The sequence below is a fragment of the Quercus lobata genome, chromosome 4 (genome assembly GCF_001633185.2).
Source record: "Quercus lobata isolate SW786 chromosome 4, ValleyOak3.0 Primary Assembly, whole genome shotgun sequence".
In the NCBI taxonomy this organism is placed as follows: domain Eukaryota; kingdom Viridiplantae; phylum Streptophyta; class Magnoliopsida; order Fagales; family Fagaceae; genus Quercus; species Quercus lobata.
Window position 1 is genome coordinate 26,259,495 of NC_044907.1, and position 24,659 is coordinate 26,284,153.

Below are 24,659 nucleotides of genomic sequence, written 5' to 3' on the forward strand. Positions count from 1 at the left end.
GGCCCACTCACGAGGTATCCTCGGTCTATTTCGATACTAAGTCGAGCTCAGTTATGCGAGCACAAACTCCCCCCCCCCCCCACATGCGTGAACATGGAATAATGCCTAGGGGGAATCCGTCTTTCGAGTGTCTGGTGCAAGTTTCAAGAGAGTCATGTCAACGATACGCAGAGAATCCCATCTGGTTAGGAATATACCACAAGACCCCCTTTCATCATGACAACCCTACTAAAGAGAGGCTATAAATAAGAGAAGACAAACACGAATCAGGGGTTGGAAAAAAATTGGGAGAGTAAGACACGAGAGGAGTAAGAAAAAGTAGATCTCAAGGACTAAGGAATCTTGCTCAGATTCCAGGGGAGAATGGGAGAGTTGGGGCCTTGAGCAATATCCAAAACTCCATCTATAGCGAATAAGGCTATCTTTTGGACCTTCCATTGTGAGATAACCCCAATCCAACATACAAGTAAATTTGGGGCCTAAGCGTAAAGGGCTCAATTTAATTGGGTTTGGCCACCACAATCTTAATGACTATCTTTACTAGAGTAATAAATCTCTTTGGGGTAATTCCATTGCTCTTGTACAGTTTTTTGGTTAATTAGTTGTACTTCCATGATAGTAGTTTTTTGGTGCACTCATTCATTAGAGCCTGCTTATGACATAATATTTTCCTCAATCTCTTTCTTTTTTCTAATGGTCAACATATAAATTCAAGCGCATTAGCAACTTTAACCAAAAGGTTTGAGTTTGGTTAATCCATAAATGAGTTGCATGAAAACATCTCTGCGACTTTAATCGTGTTATGTATGCTCTTGTTTTGCAGATGGTATGGTATATCTCCCCCACCAGCAGCAAATTCTGGTGTAGCTGAAATTCTTGTTAACAGTCTTACCCATTCCCCTCCACATACCCGCCGCGTCGCGCCAATCCTTCCTAGTAGATAGTCTTCCTACTTGAACACAACGACCTTAGCATGATGAGGTGGATCGAGTCCAATCAAGAACTTTGTAACTCAAATCATTGGCATCTTTTAGTTTATTCAAATGAGACATCTAGAGTTTAAATATTCTCTTCCTATTTGTAATTATCAAAAGCAAAAGTACAAAATTATTCAAATGTGAAAAATAAAAATTTTGGTCTTTCACATATGTTTTCTCAATCTAAAATATATAATTAAAACAAACTCTCACAATTGTACATCTATACCAAATTGGTAATTGATGAAATTTTTAGTTATCAAGTAAGTGGCGTGAATTCGAATCCTAACTGTACCAAAAAAACAACTAATGTCTTAATTTAATGATAAAAAACTATTATCATAAATTTTATTGTATAAAAAAAAAACCACACGAGGGATTAGACAAATAACATTACTATACAATAAATAATTCTTAATCCTTTCATTGTTATTAAAGTTGTTGTACATATAGATATAAGTGATTTTACTTTGATAAATATAATAATGAAGAGGAAATTAAATTAAACAATAGAGTTTTAGTAGCTTTCCCAAGTGAGCTTAATCTCGTTAGAGCAAAGTCAGTGCAGATCAGGGAACAAAATCCCAAAATTGCAAACACGCTTAAAATAACATTTCAAGTAAGCCCACTCTACAAGTAGATCCTATCTTTCAACCCTGGTTTTAGTTTAAAAATGGATTTATTGGTTAGCTAAACTAAATACAACTTAATAAAATTTTGATGATCCAAATTTTTATTAACTACAATCAGCCTTACCACAAAAGGCAATCTTCTAATCACAATTGCTAATTAACAAAGCATTCTATATTTGGTTTTATGTTTTACTAAAAAATGTTGTTGTATTTGGATTGGTTTCATTTTTTATTATTTATCTGAGCTTTTAAAAACAATCTTTTAGCTTATTAATGTGCCCAATTTTTTTTTAGAAATAATGCGCACATTTAGTTTAACTAATTTTTCAACTTTATGAAAATATGGTTGTTTGAAAAAAAATTTACTTAAAAAAATAAAGTTTAAAAAAGTTGTATTTTAAAAAGTGTGGTTTGAAACTAATTTACTAAAAAATATATCTATAACGTAATCTCACTTTTTTTATAGGTACAATTATACTTTGTTTTGTCAACTTTCACCAAGTGAAGTGATTTTTAGTTTACCATAGAGCATTCACATCAAAGATTCTAAATTTTAAGTTTTTAACAACTCAAAAAACTACTTTATCTATTTTAATACCTTACTCCACATTACAGCTAGCATCAAAGGTTTTTTTTTTTAATTTTTATTTTATTTTACCGCTTCATTAAAATATTCTTTTTTTTTTAATTATTTTATTCTCTCCTCTAGAACCCGAAAATGGTAGGTTGGTTGGCGGGTTTTCTCTCCAAAACCCGAAGAAACCCGACCGAATCGAGATATGGAGCATTTCCCGACAAAGTTTTTTAGATTTGGCGAGATCTCAGCCATTTTTGGTGAGATCTCAGCTAGATCCATGGAATCTTCACCGAATTCGGCGAGATCTTGCCAAATCTAGTGAGATTTCGACAAATCTGGCAAAAATTTTGGCGAAGTGTCACCGAAATTTCGCCATTAACTCATCGGATTTTGGTCGATTTTCAAATCTCCAGCTCCAACTGAACCGACTGCCATCCATTGAAGGTCGGATTCGCTGGATCCGTTCAACCACTCCGAATGGCAACGGGTTGAAATTTTGACCATTCGATCTGGTCTGGTCAAATCAACCCGTGGACATGCCTACTTTCTCTAATTCTTTCTTCTCCCAAGCAAATGCAAAAGCAAAAACAACCAACAAACCCACCACTCACCACCACTCAAGGCCACAACCAACCACCACCACCATACTACCACTACTACCCATAAGCCATAACTCCTACATCACAACCACCTATCCAACTTAGCCACCACACACAGCACAAACCAAAACCCACCCGTTGCACAAGCCAAAGCACAAGTCACCACACACAGCACAAACTGAAACCCACCCACAGCACAAACTGAGAGAGAGAGAGAGAGAGAGAGAGAGAGAGAGAGAGAGAGAGAGAGAAGAAAAATATGTTTTTAAGGAAAACAAGAGAGAGAAAAAATATAATATTAGTTTTTATTATAAGTTTGTAGCTACAGTAAGTTGTCATGATGACAACTTATTGTAGCTCCATTGCCCTTTTTTTTAAAGTATAGCACTTTTGTTGTAGCTTGTATTTTAGTGTTTTAGTTGTTAAAATAGCATTATAGCAATTATACCTCATTTATTGCGAATGCTCTAGAGTAGTTAACACCTCTGTCAATTTGCAAATAGTTGCTTACAATAAGAATATGAGGGCCTAAATAAAATTTTTTTAAAAAAAAAAAAAAACAAAAAAGAAAAATCCATACAACTATATTATGGCCTTTGCCAAAGGGTTTGTGCAATAATTACCTACAACAAATGAAGTTTTTATTTGCTTTGATGAAGAACATTTTAGCTAACTCCATATTCAGTCTTTCAAAATGAGCTAGTCTTCCGAAATGTGCTAGTTTTCTGAAAATATCTACTTATCAGAAATGGAAGAGTCAATGTAACATATGCAAATTATCACGACTACTCCAACAAGACGCTTGTCACACACACAAAAGCAAACGAGTAAGCATTTGTGAACCTGACCCTGACACCCGTCCACTACTTTCATGGATGGATGGGTAAAGATGGGCATACTGAGCCTACTTACAATGCTCGCATCACCTTAGACTCTCCTACATTCACACAACCATTGGCAAAGGGATAACTCCCATCTCTTACAAATCAACTATGGGATAGTTCCCAACTCTTGCAAGTTAACTAAGGGATAACCCCATGTCCCTACAATTTAGCTAAGCTAGTCATCCACAAACCCCTTATATAAACACCAAGACACCCCCATTTCGAGGTACGCAAAAATACTATTCCCTCCATATCCATGTGAGGATATAAAAAGAGAATAGAATACTGTTGGTCTAGTTTAAATGAAAGAAGATCAAAGGTAATTTTAAGAATAAAGTGTGTGATATAAAAAGACGACACCAAAACAACCCAAAGTGAAGATATAAAATTTCATCAACCTAAAGTAGAGTTGCAAGAAATAATGAGAGAAAGAGAGAGAGAGAAGACCGAGTGGAATGAATTGGATTGAAGTGGACCAAATGAACCGAAATAGACTGAAGTTGAATGAAATGGACTGAAGTACAAAATGGATCGAATTGAACAAAATGGACCGAAATACTATGCGGGTGTGGCTTAATAAAAGTGTATTAATAACAAAAAGGCGTAAATGCATTTTTAGTCCCTACATTTTGACGTTTTTCCATTTTAGTCCCTACATTTTATTTTTTCCACTTTTAGTCCCTAAACCAATTAACGCGTTTTTATTTTCATCCTTTCCGTTAGTCAACCGACGGAAATAGCTGAGGTGGCAGCCGGAGACATTAAAATATTATAAAAATGCCACATCACCTATGACACATTAGCTTTTAAATTTAAAAAATTAATTTATTAATTTTAACTATATAAAAAAATAAAAACAGAATTAAAAATCAAAATTCACCTTAATTAAGATTTAAAGAGTAAGAAAAAAAAAACTTGTAGCAACTTTCTCAATTTTTCTTAAATTTTCTTGTCAACCAAACAAAACAAAATCATCAATAAACACTAAACTCAGACCCAAACTCATCTTTCATTTTCCCAAATCTCTCTCTCCCTCTCTCTCTCGGGTCAAACTCCTCTCTTGGCTTTCTCTTATTTATTTTTCTCCAACGGTCCTCTCCATCGAGTGCCTTAATGGTACTTCCACCACCGACGAGTGGACCAACGATTGTTCAAGTCATTCTGGGCAGATTCGAGGTCGATTCCTTCGTCTTCAATGGCCCCTACTCTTGATGTTGGTGGTGGGTCGGGTGGCTATGAATCGTGGGTTAAGGACATGCAGCGGCGGTGGGCTGTCGTGGGCTTGGTGGGTCAGGCTGTGGGCTGCCGTGAATCTGGTTTTGGCTGGGTTCATGACTTTTGGCTGATTTGGGTTGTTGGGTTATGATGTGGTGGTGATCGGCGGTGGTGTGGTTGGTGGGTTTGTGGTGGTGGTTTTCTGGGTTTGGATCAGCTAGGTCCATTGATGTGAAACCCATAGACCAAGCCCAGAAAGGACTCACTGTCGTTCGTGGCGTCGTGGTCAACAACGAAGGATTGAAGCTTGAGGCGGCCTGGGTTCCTTGCAATGAAACAGAAGTAGAGATCAAAGGTGGTGGATCTGGTGCGTTTGGAGGTTTCGAATCGGTGGTTTGAGTTGAGTTTCAGATCGTTGGGTTTTAGATCGGTGGGTCGTTGATCGTTGGGTTTCAGATTGTTGAGTTTTGTGTTGGTTTAAGTTGATTTTGTGTTGGTTTCTCAAAAAGATAAGAGAATCATACTCTTTCTTTTCTTCTATTTTCTTTGGTGCCCGAAAATTTGGGTTTAGAGTTTAGTGTTTTTGTGTTTGGGGGCTAGAAATTCTGGTTTTGAGTTTTGTGTTTGATGCTTTGGTGGTGTGGGGGTTTGATTTTTCGGATTTGTTCATGTATAATTTTGTGTTGATGTGGATCTAATGCTAATTTTTTGGGTTTTAAATTTTCTGTGTTTGTCTTCTTGTTCAAATGTTTAATGTGTTCATGTTTAATTTCTTGTTCATGTTTAATATGATGTGGATTTGGTTTTTCTGTGTTTGATTTTTGGGTTTGTATGATTTTTTTGAGTTTGTACTCTTTAAATCTTAATTAAGCTGAAGTTTGATTTTTAATTCTGTTTTTATTTTTTTTATTTAGTTAAAATTAATAAATTAATTTTTTAAATTTAAATGCTGATGTGTCATAGGTGATGTGGCATTTTTTATAATATTTTAATGTCTCCGGCTGCCACCTCAGCTATTTCCGTCGGTTGACTAACGGAAAGGACGAAAATAAAAACGCGTTAATTGGTTTAGGGACTAAAAGTGGAAAAAATAAAATGTAGGGACTAAAATGGAAAAACGTCAAAATGTAGGGACTAAAAGTGCATTTACGCCTAACAAAAATTATGTTTCAACTTTAGAATATTATATAGATTTGTACTTTATTTTGTCAACTCTCACCAAGTGAAGTGCCTTTAAAAAAAAAGAAATATATATCTAAATTGAATAGAAATTAAGTACAGCAAAATAGGATAGTGAACACCTCCATACATTTGCCAAAATTCACTTACAATAAGAATAATAGGGTATGAATATATATATATATATATATATATAGAGAGAGAGAGAGAGAGAGAGAGAGAGAGAGAGAGAGAGAGAGAGAGAGAGAGAGATGGGTTCAAGTTACACCTGGTGTAACTTTACAAGAGTTACACATTTTGTGAACCATTGTTTACTATTAGATCTAAGGATAAAAAAACATTCATAGTAGTATCATTATTACTCCTTAGAAATTAGTGATTTAGACATTAACCCTTCTTATTAAAGGAAGAAAAAAAAATCATTAACTCTTTTTTTTTTTTTCATCCATATCATCATCTTCTTCCTCTTGTCTTTCTTTTTGCACTATACTTTCAGGCCTCCATCATGAATGGTGGTTGGAATAATTCTAAAAATAACATCTCAAGTCTTTTCTTCTTCTTAGACTCATTGTTGGAAAAAATTCTGAAAATAACTCTCAAGTCCTTTTCTTCTTGCTAGGCTCGCTGTTGTGAAAGAATTTTGAATATAATGTCTCTATATATAAACAAAATATTTTAGTCAAGATTCTCTCTTAAAGTTAATGTGAAAGTTCTTCTCATGGTTCCTCCACAAAAAAAAAATTTCAACAAAAAACACGCCATCTGCTTAAATACTCCTTTAAAGATACAAGACTATTATTAATGGTGGTAAAGGAAATCCAAATTTAAGAAATATCTTTTCACTGCAATAGTTTTAGGGTACATGTGGTCTCCTCAACGTCAACTATGAAATTACCTAGTAACATGAGACGAATAAACAAAAGAGAAACTCTGTGGCTGCTTTCTGACCCAACTATGAGAAGAGTTAATATCTGAATCACTAATTTCTAAGGATTAATAATGATATTACTATGAGTATTTTTTAACCCTTAGATCTAATAGTAATCAATGGTTTACAAAAGATATATAACTCTTGTGAAACCAATCTCATATATATATATATATATATATATAAAATTGCAAATCACATCCTTGAAGTTTTGGAATGTCTGGATTTTACACCTTGAAATTTCAAATTTTTATTACATATTTTTTTTGTTTATGAGTTTTTAAAATTTTAGAGCATTTATTTAATTTTTTCATATATTTTAAAATCTATTAAATTTACATACAATAATGAAAATGATGTGTTATTTTTTCATTTGACCATCGAAACACGATTGGCTAGTTAATGTTTCACTTAACGAACACATTAGCAACAAACGGACAGGAGGCTAACAATCTAAACACTATCAAACTTTAAAGTGTAAAATCCAAACATTTCCAAATTTCAAAGGTATGGTTTGCAATATACATATGAAAAGAAAGATTAAACTAAAACCTCTTTTCCATTCGTCCCTTCTTTTAATTTTCTAGTCTTACCTATTTCTTCACGGACTCTCATCTCATGTATTAGAGGGCCTGCAACTGTAATATGGAGATGACTCCGGCCTTACCTTATCAATTATTATTATCTTTTAAGAGGCCTTATCAAATTTCATTCACCGAAACATGCTGTCAAGCTCTACTTGCGCATTGCACTCCCCAATTTATGTCAAAGCAGGGCCCATCAAAATTCTATATTTTGAAATCCGCTACATTTTCTTAGTAAAAAGAAATCCAACAAACGGCTACTTGGGACCACCACTTGACAATCTTTTGTCGTTTACCCTCTGCCATATTCTTCACTCATCGCTTTCCTGCTTACACTTTTCAAGGAAAAAGGATTTTCACTCCCATGATTTTTTCCATTCCCACAAAGAACCAGCCCCTTTTCTTAAAACAAGGTTTCCTTTTACTTTCCCTTCCGTTTTCTCTCAGATCACTCTTTCTAAAGCAAAACCCACATTAGCTCTCACATTTGGTGATAACGGTGGTGATGAAGCTCTGTCACTGTGAGTGGCTTGTTCTCTGTCATCTGCTACTAGCTGCTGTTGTGGCCTCCAAGAACCATGGTACTGTAACCAAGCATTCTTCTTTATTTTGGTTTTTTTGTTTTGGAACTATGATGTCAAAGCATCGATCTGCTTTGAATCTTGTTTTGGCTTTCTGATTTTGTTTTTCTCAATTTAAGTATTCATTTCATTATGTGCATTTTCTCTTGCTATGTTTTTTGGAACTAGGGAGTGTACCATCTTCCAGTTATCTCTTTGTGCTTGTGTATTATACAACTGGAGCTTCTGTTCTGATAGGTTAAGTTAATTTTCCAGTGCCATTATGGTACTTGAAAACTGACTTGACTTGGGGATGGCTATTAGGAACAGAATTTATTCCTGTTTGTGGTTCTTTTGTGGGGTCTGTTTAGTTTTCAAGAAAGTATAAGGAAAGGTCGGATATTTTTCTACTTCTGTCTCTTAATTTTCAGCTTTTTTTAATAAAAAAAAAAAATTAGTTTTAAGTTATTTGAGACCTCGTAGAAGGAAAGGCCTACAGTTAGTTGACACAAATGCAGCTATTTGGCTTTTCCTAGAACTATAAAAAGATAAGATTAATATTCTATTTAGAGAAAATGGTTAGGATCTCTAGTGTTCTAACAATTAGAGAGCTGTAAGGCCTCAGTAAGATGTTAAAATGATATGGCTGGCTCATATTAACACTCATCATGAAATTTACTAGAGGCAAGAGAAGCAAAAGAGGTTAATTTAATGGGAGGCTTGGACTATTATAGAGAGGCCACATGACCTTGGATCCCTTGCCCCTCATCTCACATATCTCCAAATTAACATTGGATACCTTCTACCTCATTACAGTGCCTGACACTACAACTAATGGAAATTTGATACTCATAATCTTCACCTACAACTTTAAATTTGGAGCAGCTACACAGATGTGATAGTCCAACTATCAGTCAAATACAACTTCTCATATCCAGCTTATTTTAAACCATGCTCAACAAACTGTTTCAGGGTGTGTTTCTTATAGTCTTACATCTCTCTTATTTGGGAAACACTGTTTGATGTCAACCCATCTGCTTACACTAATCCTCAATGACTCTTTTCCATGCAATGTGCAACAAATACGTTGATTGTTAAGTTCTTAACTAAAAGTCGGGATTCATTCTTATGTTTAATGCGGCATTCCTGATAATTTTTCAACTATGTAAGATAGCGAGTGTTGAGTAAAAGAAGAGATAAGCCAAGTGTTGGAGGTCAAGATGTTTTGTAGCTTGCTTAGATAGAGAAACCCTCAAAACTTTTGTGCTTATTTCCTTATTCAGCCTTCTTCATAACCCATAGATTTTGTGGAGCCATTTGTTTAAAAGTACTATGATCCTCTATAGAAACTAGGAAAATGTTCAAAATTCTACTGTCTTACTCTTGTCTCTATTAATTACTTGTAGTAATTCTCCAAACCTACTTGAGTCATATTGTACTTGTTAGATGAGAATTTGCATATGGTGTCAAGATATAAAAATCGAAAGAAGGGAATTTGCCATTTGTGGCATCAACTGATTTCTGTGAGGCTAAAAAAAAATGAAAAAAAGAAAAGGATTATGGCTCATTAAGGTTTGAAACATGTGTAGGGTTACTCTACTTTTCTTTGAAAGTGTAAAAAGCATACATCAACCAAGTTATGTAACTAAAATCACAGGTCTCTTCCATCATTGTGAGTGCAGCTCTGAACTGTGTATCTTGCCTTGATACGGATTAAGTTAAGGGCCTTTGTCTTCAACTGTAAGGGATGCTCACTTGGTTCCAACAGGCAGCAAAGAAAGTAACCAATGGAATCATTATCTAGGTTGCATCTTTTTTAAAGCTCTTTATGGACTTTATAATTTGTTCCACGAAATTTAACTGCATGTGTATCTGGCTGTGCTACATGGCTAAGCAGCATGTCTCACAGATGATCGATGTAATTGAAAGTAACAAGGCCGTACTCAAAAGATTCGAGTGTCCTACTAAGTCCTGGTTCTGAAGGACATCTTTGTCATAGTAACAAATTGACAACATGGGGAATGTATACGCAGTCGTCTTTAGCAAAATGCTATTTTCTGACCAGTATAAAGTAAATGACAAGAGTTCAGTTTGTACTTCATGGTAAAAAAAAAAAAAATCGATTATTCAGCATCTAGGATGAAGTTGGAATACATGATTTACTAACGCAATTGATATAGATTACTGAGTAACTTGAATTATTATGAACTTTTAAAAGCTAATAGCAAATATTTTTGTGCATGCCCACATGCGATGAATTTCTAATAAGAAATTGGTACTTGCTGTTTGTCCCACAGGAAATCCTGCGGATGATCTTGTGGAAATCATCAACAAGAATCGAACTGCACAGAAGCTTTCGACACTAAGTGACACCCCTGGTCTTGGGTGCATGGCCTTGCAATATGTTGAATTATGCAAGAAGAACTGCACTAGCAACAACACTGTAGAGTGTAAACCTTCCGAAGACGACTTCACTGAAATTTTTGCGCCTAATTGCGGAGTAGAGCTACCTACTATTGACACCATAACTGGCCACATTGTGGGATGTCAATCAAAGTATCTTGAACCATCATTAGCCTTTTCCCAAGTTCTTGTTAAGAACAAGAAATCTTTATCTCTTCTGAAAAATAAATCACATACTGAAGTGGGAGTGGGCATGGTTGGGGTCCATAAAGGGCCTTTCCTTTGGTGTGTTTTATTCAGCAGTGGGAAGAAAAATTCTACATTTGTTCTTGAAGATCATGGTATAGGAATCAAGCAAAAGAATGGGTGCTATAGTGGAAGCAGTATACCATGCAATGGGGGACAGAAGAAGAGTGCTATGTGGATTAACATCATGTTCTTGGGATTTCTATTTGTTTTTCATTTACAACTGCTGTAATGATATTGGTGAGAGCGAGTGTGGAAATCTTCATGAGACAGTGCTCGAAAATTTTGTTACATATTGATTTCATTTATGTGAAGTAATTGCAAAAATTTCATCATCCAAGCAGCAATTTTCAGTCCACTTTCAGACCATATAAATTTTTCAGACAGCTCATTCTGCCCCAGCTGGTGTTAGGTTTGAAGTCAGTATATTTTTCTGAGCATTATTATCTTCTGTAACGGTTGCATACAATGTCCTTCTACATGGCTGTTCCTTACAAAATATCAGCTCGTATGCAACTGTTCCACACCCATGTTAGAGGGGTGTTGTATGCAATTGTTACACAAGATACCAGCTCGTATGCAATACAAGTTGGTATCTTTTTTTTTTTTTTTTACCTATCAAAAAAAGATACCAACTTGTATTGCTGTGTATTAGCAAAACTATGAAAATAGAATGTTTAATCCAATTATTTCATTCCCACACCCAACAATCACCTATGAGCCAAAGTGAACAACCCAAACGTATTTGTAGTTCATATGGAGTATTTAACAGAAAAAAGTTGGTGGAATAATAGGGAAATGTAACATAGTCGTGTGAAACCAATGGTTTAAATTTAATCAGTTCACATCATCTTTCCTCATTTCCATTTCTATTTTTTAAAGAAAGGAATGTTCTGAAGAAGAAAAAGTTTTGGAGTGGAATGTGAGGGGCTAATTGAAAGGGGAAGAAGTTATTAAATAAATGCCAACAACTATCTTTAAGGTCTAGCAAGTCAATGGAACTAAATGTTCGATTTTGCCCAATTTTTATATTTTTGTCCTGGAGAGTTTATGACGGGGATTTTCAGTTGTCTTGGTCCCTCAGCAAACCAGATGGGCTTGAGCATGGAAAATGACTAATGACTTTGGGCAGCTCTACCCAATACAAGCCTAATTTACTCTCAAGGAGATTTAAACCCCGGTCTTTATCTCCTACCTCACCAGAATTTATACATCACTTTAAACCCCGGTCTTTATTCCTTACCTCACCTAAACCCTGGTCTTTATTCCCTACCTCGCCAGAACTTATACGTCACTTTAAACCCCGGTCTTTCTTTCCTATCTCACCAAAACTTATACGTCAATGTGCGCAGCAGTAAACCCAAAATTACCTTCTTTTTTTTTTTTTACCTCTAATATTACTGTCAAGGTAATGAGACCAATTTTGATTTGGCAATAGAATCTGACCTCATTAAACTCCCTTTATTCATGGGACTAAACCCAAAATTAAGCACAATTAGTATGAATAATTAACACATAGATGAGTCAAATTTTTATTTAAAGCATTGCCACTTATTGAGGTAGTAATTAAGAAGACTCTGTAACATCTGAAAACTTGCATTAGACGTTGAAAATTGATTCGGAATATATTTTTTAAGTAACAAACATTAGGAAATAAAAAAAGGAAAAAGTTTTAAAATGTACCTCTAAACCCCAATACTTAGAATCTTTGACAGCTTTAAATTCCATTCAGGAATTTGCTTTTCCCTTTCTAGTTAACAACTTCAACAAGCTAGGGATCCCAAAAGAAAGTAATACCCAGTAGGAAAAGAAAATATATTCCTACAATCCTACCCCCCCTAAATTTCTTTTGTGTCTATGATATGAAAAAGTAAGGCAAAGTCAACATTACCAATTCAGCCAATCTTCAGTTCATTTTTCCTTGATAACTACTCAAGCAATTTAAGTTTTTGGGAACTCCTTACTAGGGCCCCAAATCAAATAAATTGATTAGAGTTTGCAACGTCAAACAATAACTTCACCACTACAATGGTTGGTGTGTATCATAAATAAGTGCTCGAAACAACGTACGTCCTCACACCTCACCCACTGGATCATAAAGACCCACGGCAAACGTGTAAAGTTTGAGTACACCGCTATAGTGTAATGGCTACGAGTCGCAATCCCTAACAATTCCGACAACTTTAGTGTAATGAAGTACTGGACCTAAATCAATTCTCTAGCATTAATTCATTATTTTATCTCTCGAGCACTAATAAATCACTCATAAATTTGCGTTTTGTCTAAATAAACTATACAATACCATCACTAATCTTTAATTTTTTTTTTTTTTTTTCTAGAAACTGTTATATCCAATCTCAACCATTAAACTCAAGGAAAAAGAAATCTCCACCGTCAATTTTTCTAACATTCCTTATTTCCAATCAAAATTTTGCTAAATCGACTCTAAATTTTGAATGAAGACAAAATGTGCGAATCTATTTGGAGCCGATATAGCAAAAAATAGATTGTGAATTTTTGTTTTGTTTTTTTCTTTTTTTAAAGATTAAAAAAAAACAAAAATTAAAAATCAAAATCTTCTAAATAAGAAAATATCCTATTTACCATTTTACCTATCGGATAGCCATCGGAACATCTCCGTTATCTCTTCGCCGACTCTATTGCTTTCGAGGTCCCATTCTCCGGCGCCGGAGAGCTCGCTCCGGCGACTACTTCCTGAGAAAAATCTACCGGAACTCCGAAAAGACATAGCGCGCGATGAAATTGAGGCTGAGAATCTGTCTATATAGTCCTTCAGCCAGCTTCTTCCAGCTGCCACGTCAGGACCTAGAGTTGAGTCCAACTCCGGCGGCACCGATGGCGGCGGCTGACGAGTCCACAAGAGGCCGCTGTCGTCTTTATCCGATACGCTTCTCCGGTGAGCGTGATTCACGCTGATCTCCGAGTCGTCGTCGACGAGGTACTCGAAGGAGCCAATCGAATACGATCTCCGGCCTGCTTCGCCGGCATCAGAAGCGGCTCTACGGCGACTCACATTGCCAATCTCTAACCGGAAACTGTCACTTGCTCCGGCACCGGTGGATTTCATGATATCCGATTCAGAAGCGACGATCGCCGACCGGCAAAGCGGACAGGTCTGGTTCGACCCGAGCCACGTGTCGATACACTCGGCGTGAAAAGCATGGCAACAGAGAGGCAAGAGACGGAGCTGGTCGTTCGGCTCGAACTTCGACAAGCAAACCGCGCAGTCGGCGGAGGTCGAATTGCTGCGGCGAGTGATGGAGGAGAAGGCGAATAGCGGAAGCGAGTCGATGATCGTGCTCTTAGGAATCTCCGGCGAGACTCGTCGGTTGGAGAGAACGTGAGACTGAGACTCGGAAGCACTGGAGGTGAGAGTAGTAGTAGTAGTAGTAGTAGCGGAGGAGTTGCTGAGGTGGCGGAGGCAGCGGCGGTTGAGGTGGCGGAGGAGGAGGCAGAGAGAGACGGAGGCGACGACCGTGACGGCGAGGATGAGAACGATGATGAGAATGCTAGGGTTCATCGATGAATGCGGTGGCGGCGGTGGTGGAGGTGGTGGTGGTGGTGAGGTAAACGACGTGCCGTATGGGTATGAGCTAGTTCCGAAGTCGTTTGGCAATGGAGGCGGTGGAAGATAGGGAAAAGAAGAGGAAGGAAGCGACATGGTTTTGTGAGAGAGAGAGAGAAATGGCGGCGAGGAAGAGTGCGTGTAGTATATATAAATGTTGGTTTAGTTAGGAATGGTGCAGTAGTAAAAGAGATAGACGCGTGTCTTGTTTTGTAAGAGTTTCCTTTCTTTGGAGAATGTACTGTAGATCATGATCATGCATGACATATATCGGTTTTTAGCCCCTACAACATTGTGGGGTCTATACTAAAATTTTATTATAATTGATTGTAAATGAAAACATGACTTTGATAATATGGATAAGATAGTGAAGTTTCTTAACGAAAGGTTTTATTTAGTCAAAGGTTTTTGTTTATGTGTGAGTTTCAGTTGGATTCGTTTATAAAATTTTTTATTGTGAGATAAGAGATTAAGGGATTTTTATTTGTACTACAAATTAATTGGTTTCTTAGTTTGATGGCAAAAAATCATTATCATGAATGTGGACACCACGAGTTGAAACTATAATCTAAAAAAAAAAAGGTTTTTGTTTATATATATTTTTATTATTAATTATTGATATATATCTTGGTAAAACTTAGCTAGAATTTCATAGCTTTTTTTTCTTATGATATTTAAAATTTTCTAACTCTACATTAGATTTCCTTATAAAAATTTCAATCCAATTTGAATTTAATTAATGAACCTAATATTCTATAAATTAATAAGGAACTATACTTAATTTTCACCCTAATACTTTGATATAATTATTGGACTTGTAGGGACGAGACTGCTCATAGTCCCGTGGGATCCACACTAAAAATGTTAGAAACACAAAAAAAAAAAAAAAAAAAAAATCATAACTTTTGTCACAATTTGCCTCTTGAAGAATTATAAATGGTGGAGGTAAAATGGTAGGTTCACACCTCTACCACTAATAACTTACCATACGACAAATTGTGACAAAAATTATGGATTTTTTTTTTTTTTTTTTGTTGGTATTCTTAGCATTGATCAGTCCACGTGCTGTGAAGAAGAGAATAGATGCCTAATAAATGAGACATATATTGTGTCGTGAGACAGGTATCCGATGGGCGTACGGGTGTGGTGTATTATATAGGGTAAAATTGGTGAAGGTGGTGTTGGTGAGAGGAGGTGTGGCCTAGGCTGGGTGGGGTGGGTGAACCAAAAAAACTCATTCAATGTGGGTTACACTTAATTCGTGTAGACTAACATTGACTACATGGAGTACAGAGTAAGGACCTATGAATTGAATGAGTGAATGAATGAGAGAGTTAATGCTCTGCATTTGCTGCTACTACCGCTGCACATGTTTTGAGAGAGAGAGAGAGGCAGTACTGCAGAGAATAGTGATATATGTGGGTGAATTTGGATAATGAGGAAGAAAGAGTGAGTTGCAAAATGTACAACAGGTTGGGACCCATATATTATTGGTTTTTTTTTTAACAGAGCCAGGTGGGACTCGGGGTTCGTATGGTGGTTGGAGAAGGATGACATAATGATAAAGGGTTTTGGGTTTGGGTTTCCTTACGTAGTTTAACTCTGCAACTGTTTGGTTTTGTTTTCTTTCCTCACAAGGAAAAACTGAACAAAAACAAACAAAGCCTTGAAATTATGTTTGGTGCACATGGTTTACAAGCTAGAATAATTGTCTTTTTTTATCTTCTTATATGTGTCACTGTCACTTGAACTATTTACCCATTTGTTTCACAAAACCCCTGGTAAAACTTGTTCTCAGTAAACCACAAAAATAGGACAAAAGTTCCATCTGAGTCTCTGACCCACCCCCCACTTTCAGGGTCTACATAAAAAGCTTGGTAATGTAGATAAATGTTTAATGGACCGACTTACCAATAGGACAAAAATTGATAAGACAAAGGTTGGTTGGGTTCACCCCTCTGCGAGATGGTAGGAGTATATTAAGGGCCGGAACCACTTGTACGAGCCCCCCCTATATATATATATATTTTTTTTTAAATATTATTATATATGTGTATTAATTTTAGTAATTTTTTTTTATAAAATTATATTTTATTTCCCTTTAACAATATCATTGGTTCTTTTAAGAATAATGCTATACTCACAAACTTTTTTATAATATTTTTACAAACTTTTTTGGTAGCAAATTTTTATTGGTTCGCATATGGGTACACCATTTATATCATTTTTTTACTAAATAGTAACCACTTATTAATAAGTAATTTATAAAAAAACTTGCAGCTCTAGTATTTTCCCCATTTTAGTGACCATAAAAAAATTTATAGATGTAAAATCTAAAACAAAATATTCAAGCCAAAAAAAAAACAAATTAGCTTAACAACAAAAATTACCAGTAAAACTAAAAACAAAATTAAGCTTAATTAAATAATTTTATCCAAAATAAATAACCCTGCCCTTTAAAAAAAATTCTAAACAAAAATAATTTTGTTCTTAACTACCAAAAAAAAAAAAAAAAATCTTAGTAACTAAGCCAACAGTTAAACCGCCCTTCCTAACTCAAAGTTCTGGCTCCGTCCCTGAGTATATTACAGACTATCATAAATGGAGTTTACCTTTACGGGAGAGGAAGGGAGTATACACAATAATTTTTGATAAGGTAGTTTTTTTATCATTACTTTTTTCACAATTTTGTTGCAACTAATTCTGAATAGTAAAGTAAAAAATTTGGATCAATGTGAAAAGAATAGGGAATCAATTATAGTTTGTTAAGTCAAAGTTATGACACAAAAATTGTGATTTTAAAAGACCTCGTGTTAAAAAGACACATGTTCAATGGTTTACAATCACAACTTTGGTTATAATGAGTGCCTGATTTGAGATTAATCATTGACCATTATTATATCCTCGGTTTGCTCTTTAGAAATTGCGACTGAAAGACAACAAGGTTTTCCTTTTGGGGAGAATGATGATTAGTGACAACATAATTAGATAGCCTTTTACTAAGGGTCATACTGACGAGTGTTCTTAGGGCACTCGTTAACAATCTATTATACATGAGAATGTGGTTTATCTATAATGAATTTCTCGTTAGATTAAATACATGAATACATTCAATGGTTCAATGCGAAATTTTTTACTCAAACATTCACCTCAAAAGTCACTAATAAAAATGCAATTTTTGACTGGTGTGCCAGACATTGTTTTCACTAAAAAAATTTACTCAAACATTTGACTCAAAATAACACTAATAAAATCAAATGGAACCAGTTTTAACTGACTAAGTTTATAATAAATGTTTCTCAAAAGAAAAAGTTTATAATAAGCTAAGTATGTGGTCAGCATAAAGTATATAGGCTAATTTTAGAAGATGTAATTAAAACTAGGGCTATTCACATGCTCTTAATCTTTTTTTGAAGCTCACACGCACTTAATCAATTGCACTAATTCTCATCACAATTGGTTTTACACTTTCAAGATGAACACATTAGGATTGATGGACCTATAAAAACCCGCCATATATAACTACCAACTGTGCTAATTACTATTTAAAAAGAAGCCACTTGATTTTTATACCTATAAATAGAAAATTATTCTGTACATATGGGACCTATATATAAGTGTGGGGTCCAAATAATTTATGGGCCGGGCCCGTTTACTCGTGAAGGGGGCTAGAGGCCCAAGCCAAGGAAAGGTTGTGGCCCAAGTTCGGCGGGATAGCCTTGAGATTCAGCCGAGGACAGTTCTGTCCTCGGCAAACCCAAAGCCCCACCAAAGAGATGGGCAAAAACGGCATAGGACTAAGTTTGAAAGTAAATCTAAAATATCCGGGGAAAGCTGCCCTTACTGCCATTCAATGCTCTGAACCTGACAGAGTCGCATTCTTTGGCTTTTACAACCACCCCCAACGACTTTGAGTATGGGCTGATGGGACAAGTATCAGTCTTGGAAAGGTTGACCCTATACATGGACGAAGGACAATGAACGCAGGCAAATATAAAAGGAAAAAGAAGTAACCTAAAGGAGTGGCTGGGAAAAATGGCCAAAAACCAGAGCCTCCCAGCCCACCTCCAGGAGAAAGACTCCATGGGTGAAGATAACCTAGACACGCACGAATATCACGAAGAACCCACCGCCTGGCGATCAAGGCCTAGCCTTTTAAACCCACGCTCTACAAATGATATTGTTAGAGTCTTTTTACGTGTGAACCCGACACTGTTACGGTCCGCCATGAATCGTGTCCTTACAGTAAGATTTATTTTTATATAAGAGAAGTGTCTAATCCATTGAATGTATTGAATGACTTCACCTAAGAAATATAGTTCTTGTTTCTCAAAAAAGAAAAGAAAAAGAAATATAGTTTTTTTTTTCTCCCTTTTTATAAATAAGTTCACATTTTGGTGTTTAGAAAAAAAAGTTATATTAAGTTAAAATAATGATAGATATAATATACTTCATGATTTATTAAGGATTATTTTTAGAGTTGCATCTCTTAATTTATATAAAGTTACTATGAAGTATGAAGATCATTATAAAAATTATAATGTAAATTATTTTAATTTAAAATTTTGAATTATTTTTTATAATATTTTTCATTAAATGAATTATGTATACTTCTAGTTATGTTGACCTTCTTAATGTACGTTATATTGCATTTGTAAGGGCTGGATTTGGAAGCCCAAGCCCCCTTAGATTAGTAATGCCTTGCACTTCAACCCAAGTCTAGACAATAGAATTATTTTAGTGTAGAGATGGGAAGGCAATTACAATAGAATGGTTACATAAGCTTAGAGCTAATAATGTGGTTCACAGACAAGGAAGAGTATGACTCAAGCAATTGATGAAAAAAGTGATCCTTGGTCACTCCCAAGGATAAGTTCTTATATATGTTTTACTTTAATTTTGTTAAGTAGTACACTGTTTACTTTTCTGTTTCTCTTTCTCTCTCTCTCCAAAAAAGTCCCCTCATTGTAAAACTTCTTTCTTCCTATATATCCTCTTTCTTTGCATCCTAACCTTCCACGTGTATGTCCCAAAAACTCTTCATTTGATACTTATCCCATCAAGGTTCTGCTGAAGGTGGTAGAAGGGATTGCTAGTTGTGAAGACAATGTTCAAGGGTCACTTCTTCATTAATGCAGTTGATAAATTTGTTGTAGAGCATGCAATGCGAGGGTGGTAGGTATACCCTTTCAGAGAGCTTCCTAGCACCACACTGTTCCTCCGCTAGAGTGTTACCTCTCATCCTCGGGCGCTCATAAGATATCATGCATCTTTCCCATCCTCTTCTCGGGTAACTGAGGTGCTTTACATATGGCACTTCTTCATTAATGCAACTAATAAATTTGTTACAGAGCATTCAATGCGAGGGTGGTAGGTATACCCTTTCAGAGAGCTTCCTAGCACCACACTATTCCTCCCCTAGAGTGTTACCTCTCATCCTTGAGCTCTCATCTCAAGCAACTGAGGCACTTTATATATGGCTTGGTGAAGGATGTCCCACTCCTTGTTCTTCTCGGTCCTCAGACACCCCACAACATTAATTGTATGTTTTTATATTTTATTGTGAACAATTTACACAGTTTTTATTTTAGACAAAGTTTGATTGTAGTCATTGCCTACAACTCTATTCAATATCTTTTTATTGGATGTAAATTTTGACAAATCCACAATTGGATTATATTTTCTTTTTTATATACTCTTTGCTTGTAAAATTTAGGACAAATAAAAAATCAATAGTTATGTCATTAATCAAATGTTTAAATTTCAAGCTTTTGTAATATGAAATTATGCATAAAAAATAAGTTTATGGATCATATAGTAAATAATATATGATTGGCATAAAATTTGACATGCATGTTAACGATATAATGAACATGCAATCTGACGGTTAGATTTTCCAAATATGCTGTCATATTAATTTAATTAGTGGAAATTATAGCCAATGACTACAACTAAGTTATAGCCAATTGCTATAGCTAAGTTTGTCCTTTTATATATATATATATATATATATATATATATATTTTTTTTTAAATTGATCTAACTTTTAATTGAACATGCTTTTTTTTTTAATTGAACATGCTATTTGTGTAATGAATCACTGGTTGAATCAATGATCCAGTAATCCAAAGTCTATTCTAAATGAAGTCTTAGTCTAATCTAAATTTAATGACAATGCTATGTAACCAAAACGATTAAAAAAATGCTACAAAACCAAAACAAAAACTAATGATCTCTAGCATATGCTATAAACTCACCACAAGCATTTGGATCCCTTGCAATAGCAATTAGTTTTTTTTTTTTTTGAGTCACTCTTCAATCTTCATGATGAACAGATGTATGAAATTCATCTCGAACACAAACTCTATTTCCCTATAACTATAAGCATTAAAAATTAAAAATTCTCATCTTAATGCATCGAAACTGTATTTGAGTTAAATTTTCAATGCCCAGATATATAAGTCCACAAGCTTATTAAGGCAAGGCTAGCAAGTGGGTGAAAATATAGGTGGAAATCAAGGATTTTGCAGAAATTGATGGTCACATTAATGTTATTAAATTTTCTCTATATATAAAAACAAAATGTTATTATATAGATTTGCTCCTAGTCAACCATCATTACTCTAGGAATTAATAATGCTCATTGCTCAATATCTTCCAAACAATTATTCCCATAAATCAAAATTTAATCCTATTCAACAACTATTATTATTAGAACCCTCTAAAGAAGCTATCACATAAATATTCTCCAAAAATTTAAAATTTTGGGTTTCTCAACAAAAAAAAAAAAAAAAAATAGTAAAGTTTCTGATGGTTGAATAAGAGATCTAGGGTTCTGTAAGGACACGATTCCTTTGCGGCCCATTAACATTTTTGGGCTCACGCATGAACGATCCCTCACAATATGATTTGTAGAGAGTGGGCTTGAAAAGCTTGGGTTTGGTCGCGGGGCGATGTTCCGATCTTGATTTTGGAGGGATTCCTATAGGAAAAGGAGTTGGGCTTGAGCATTTAAGCCCTAAGGCGTCGCACCCTATGGGATGGGACTCCTCGGAGTTGATCCGAGGACCATTGAGGCCTTATCCCGGTTACCCAACGACGGACTTTCTTCAGTGAGGTCCGGTGTCGTTGAGAGGTTCTCCCCCATGTAGTCTTTCTTTTTCGGAGGTGGGATGGGGCTCCCCTTAGATTTACTTACTTTCTTCTTTTATACTCGTCTGCGTTAATTGTCCTTCGTCCACGTGTAGGGTCAATCTTTACAAGACTGATATTTGTCCCATCAGTCTAATCCCAGAATTGTTGGGGATGGTTGATAAGGCTGCAGAGTACGGCTCTGTCAGGTGTTGGGTCTTATCTGGAAGGGTAGTAAGGATAACTTCCCCAAGATATTTTGGATCTCCTTACAAATTCGTCCCTATACCAGTTTTACCCCTTTATTCTGGTGGGATTCAGGATCTGCCGAAGACTGAACTGTCCTCGGCTGCCTCCCAAAATTGTTTTGTGCTCTGTATTGTAGAGCTCGGGCCACAGTTCTCCTCGGCTCGGGCCTTTGGACTCTCTAAGGGCAAATGGGCCTGGTCCATGAATTATTGGGCCCCACAGGTTCAATCTTTGCCTACATCAAAAACCGATTGGTGTCTTGGTTTGATGATTATCATCAAAACTCAGGAGTCATGAGCGGACACCATAGATTGAAACTCTTAAAAAAAAAAAAAATTAAATTCTTAATTACTATGTTACAATATAAAGCAGTTACAACTCTCCCATAAAAAAAATTATAAAAAATAAAACAGATATAATCTTAATGAAATATACAAATTTTCTTCCACTATTTTTTTTTCTTTCTAAAATTAAAAAATAGACAGTGAGCTTAGAAGTTAGACCTCCGGAAATTGAAATCCTAATTGGGGGGAGATAATTTTATTATAAATAGAATAAAATAAAAACTAGATAGAGTGAGAATACTCACTATGATTCAAAATTCCACGACCAAAAACAAAAAGTCTTATGGTAAAAGTGGCAAGATTCATAATATTCAATTTTTTATTGTAGTATTCACTTAGTTGGGTTAAAATAAAAAGAAAAAAAATTATTTAAAAAAAAAAAAACCGAGCAGTTTATATCTAGTTGTTTTATTAGTTGACCTACTCAGGTTTCCTAAATATCCTACCCAATCAAACATAAAGTTGAAACAATAAATTATATAATGTATTCATTTGACCAATAATATTATATAATATTATGTATAATTAATTAATACAAAGTACAAGAATAGGAGAAGCAGAGGCTTCAAAAAAAAAAAGGAGAAGCAGCTCCTATACTATGGAATTTTGAAAAATAATATAATACAACCATTTCTCTGTCATTATCCCCTTTAAGCAGCATGACTGTATCATTATCCTCTTCCATTTAGAAAATATTATTACTATTATTATAATTAATTATTGTTGATGTTGTTAATTTTCTTATTATTATACTCATGTCACATGATCTCTGTGTCTTTTGTGTGTGTTTGTGTGTTGGCATTTGAGCTTGAGATTGCTTTCTTAACAATCTTGGTATGTTTCAGAATGCAAAGAATTCTTTTGTCCGTGAAAATAGCATTGTTTTTTGGATTTGCAGGTGCTGTTCTTGTTGCCATTGGGCAGAAAGTTGGCAAGTATAATAAGATTTTTTGCAATAGAATAACATTGAAGACCAATTAATTAATTTTTTAAGTAATCCAATCAATTCCTTTTTCCTTTGATATATGTATGTTTTATGTTGGCCCTTTCGATCTTGTCTTTTGAATTTATGTTATGTATCCTGCTTCCTAGGCTCTCATCTCCTCATGATGAAAAGCATGATTAAATGCTATAAAAAAAAATGGGATTTTTTTTTGGGGGTTGGGGGATTAATCAAGTTTTGAAGTTTCTATGAGTTCTTGAGACAACTAAAGAACTTGTTAATGATGATTATAGCAATAATCAATACATGATTGAAGATTCAAATTCAAGGATTTCACTTTCTCATAAAAAAAATAAAAAAAAATAAAAAATCTAAGATTTCAATTACGTTTTTATTAGGAAAAAAAAAAAGAGAGGATGCCATAGCATTAGTTTAGAAACTATTTTTTAGAAATTTTTTATGGAAAAAAAAAATAACATTTTTTTTTTTTTTTACAGTTTTTTATATTTTTCATGAAAATGATGTTAAAATATTCCTATAATTGTTTACTTATAAATGTCCTAAAGGCACCCGTTAACAGGATTCATATATTTGTAACACATTAATTTATTCTTGAAGCAATATGATTATAGATTTATAGAGCCCTACAAATGTTGATAAAGGTTTGAAAGCCGAAGCTCAAACTTGCTTGAGAGGTAAATCAAAGATACATTTTGTACCCATTTAGGAGGGTAGTTTGGGGGTTTCAGTTAATTCAACTAGTAAAGTTTTTGATAGTTGAATAAGAGATCTGAGGTTCAATTCCCGCCTATACCAAAAACTGATTAGTATTTTGGTTTAATGATAAAGAACTATCATGAGTGGACGTCATAAGTTGAAACTCTCTCTAAAAGAATGACGGTAGTTTAAAATTGCTTTTGTCCCACTTTTTAAACATTCTTTTTATGGGCTAAATTTAGATACAATACTGAGATGCTATTTCTTGATTTTCTCTCTTAAAATTCAACTATGTGATTACTTAACTAAAAATATACTACCATTCCATTAAAAAAAAAAAAAAAAAAACCATATAATTGAGTTTTAAGAAGAGAATCTAAGAATCAATACCCACTTAAATTTTTTTTTTTTTTTTTTTTTTAAATGTTGATATGTTCATAAGGATTAAACTATCATAATAGCTGGGGTTAGATATCGATTACGTAAAAAGACAAATGGATTCAATTTTTATCAAGAGTTGAGACATGTGATCACAGCTCATCTTGGCTTTGAACACGAGTTTGTAAAGTCCAAGTGTGAATGTATCTTGGCAAAAGCACTTTATGTGGATCAATTTTTGTTCTTTGAAAGGGTCCTTATTGAAGTAATTATTTGGTATGAGAATGACTCACATGCTCATTAGAGCAATTGGGCTTGGCAGCCAAAAACATCTTCCAAGAAATGCTCCTTATTATTGCATACGCTAAATTACACACTACCATACATATTTTAGTTGAAATGGTGTATCTCGTATACACAACAATGACAGAGTCAAAATTTCAATTCAAGAGGGGTAAGATTAAAAGACAAAAATAAAAGCAAATTAACCTTGAAATTAATTATTAATCTATAATAAAATAAATAAA

General features: G+C 34.8%; 2 protein-coding genes across 2 annotated transcripts; one reads left to right on the plus strand and one right to left on the minus strand.

Annotated features, from left to right (window-relative positions):
• The first annotated feature begins 7,878 nt into the window (after nt 1-7,878).
• LOC115983771 lies at nt 7,879-11,124 on the plus strand. The gene is made up of 2 exons (XM_031106545.1): nt 7,879-8,156; nt 10,433-11,124. Exons 1-2 carry the CDS (start codon nt 8,081-8,083, stop codon nt 11,014-11,016), a joined length of 660 nt encoding a protein of 219 aa, XP_030962405.1. The 5' UTR covers nt 7,879-8,080; the 3' UTR covers nt 11,017-11,124.
• A 2,037-nt stretch (nt 11,125-13,161) lies between these two features.
• LOC115987158 (E3 ubiquitin-protein ligase ATL4-like) lies at nt 13,162-14,588 on the minus strand. The gene has a single exon (XM_031110654.1). The coding sequence runs from the start codon at nt 14,464-14,466 to the stop codon at nt 13,393-13,395; it is 1,074 nt and encodes a 357-aa protein (XP_030966514.1). The 5' UTR covers nt 14,467-14,588; the 3' UTR covers nt 13,162-13,392.
• Nucleotides 14,589-24,659: the final 10,071 nt, after the last annotated feature.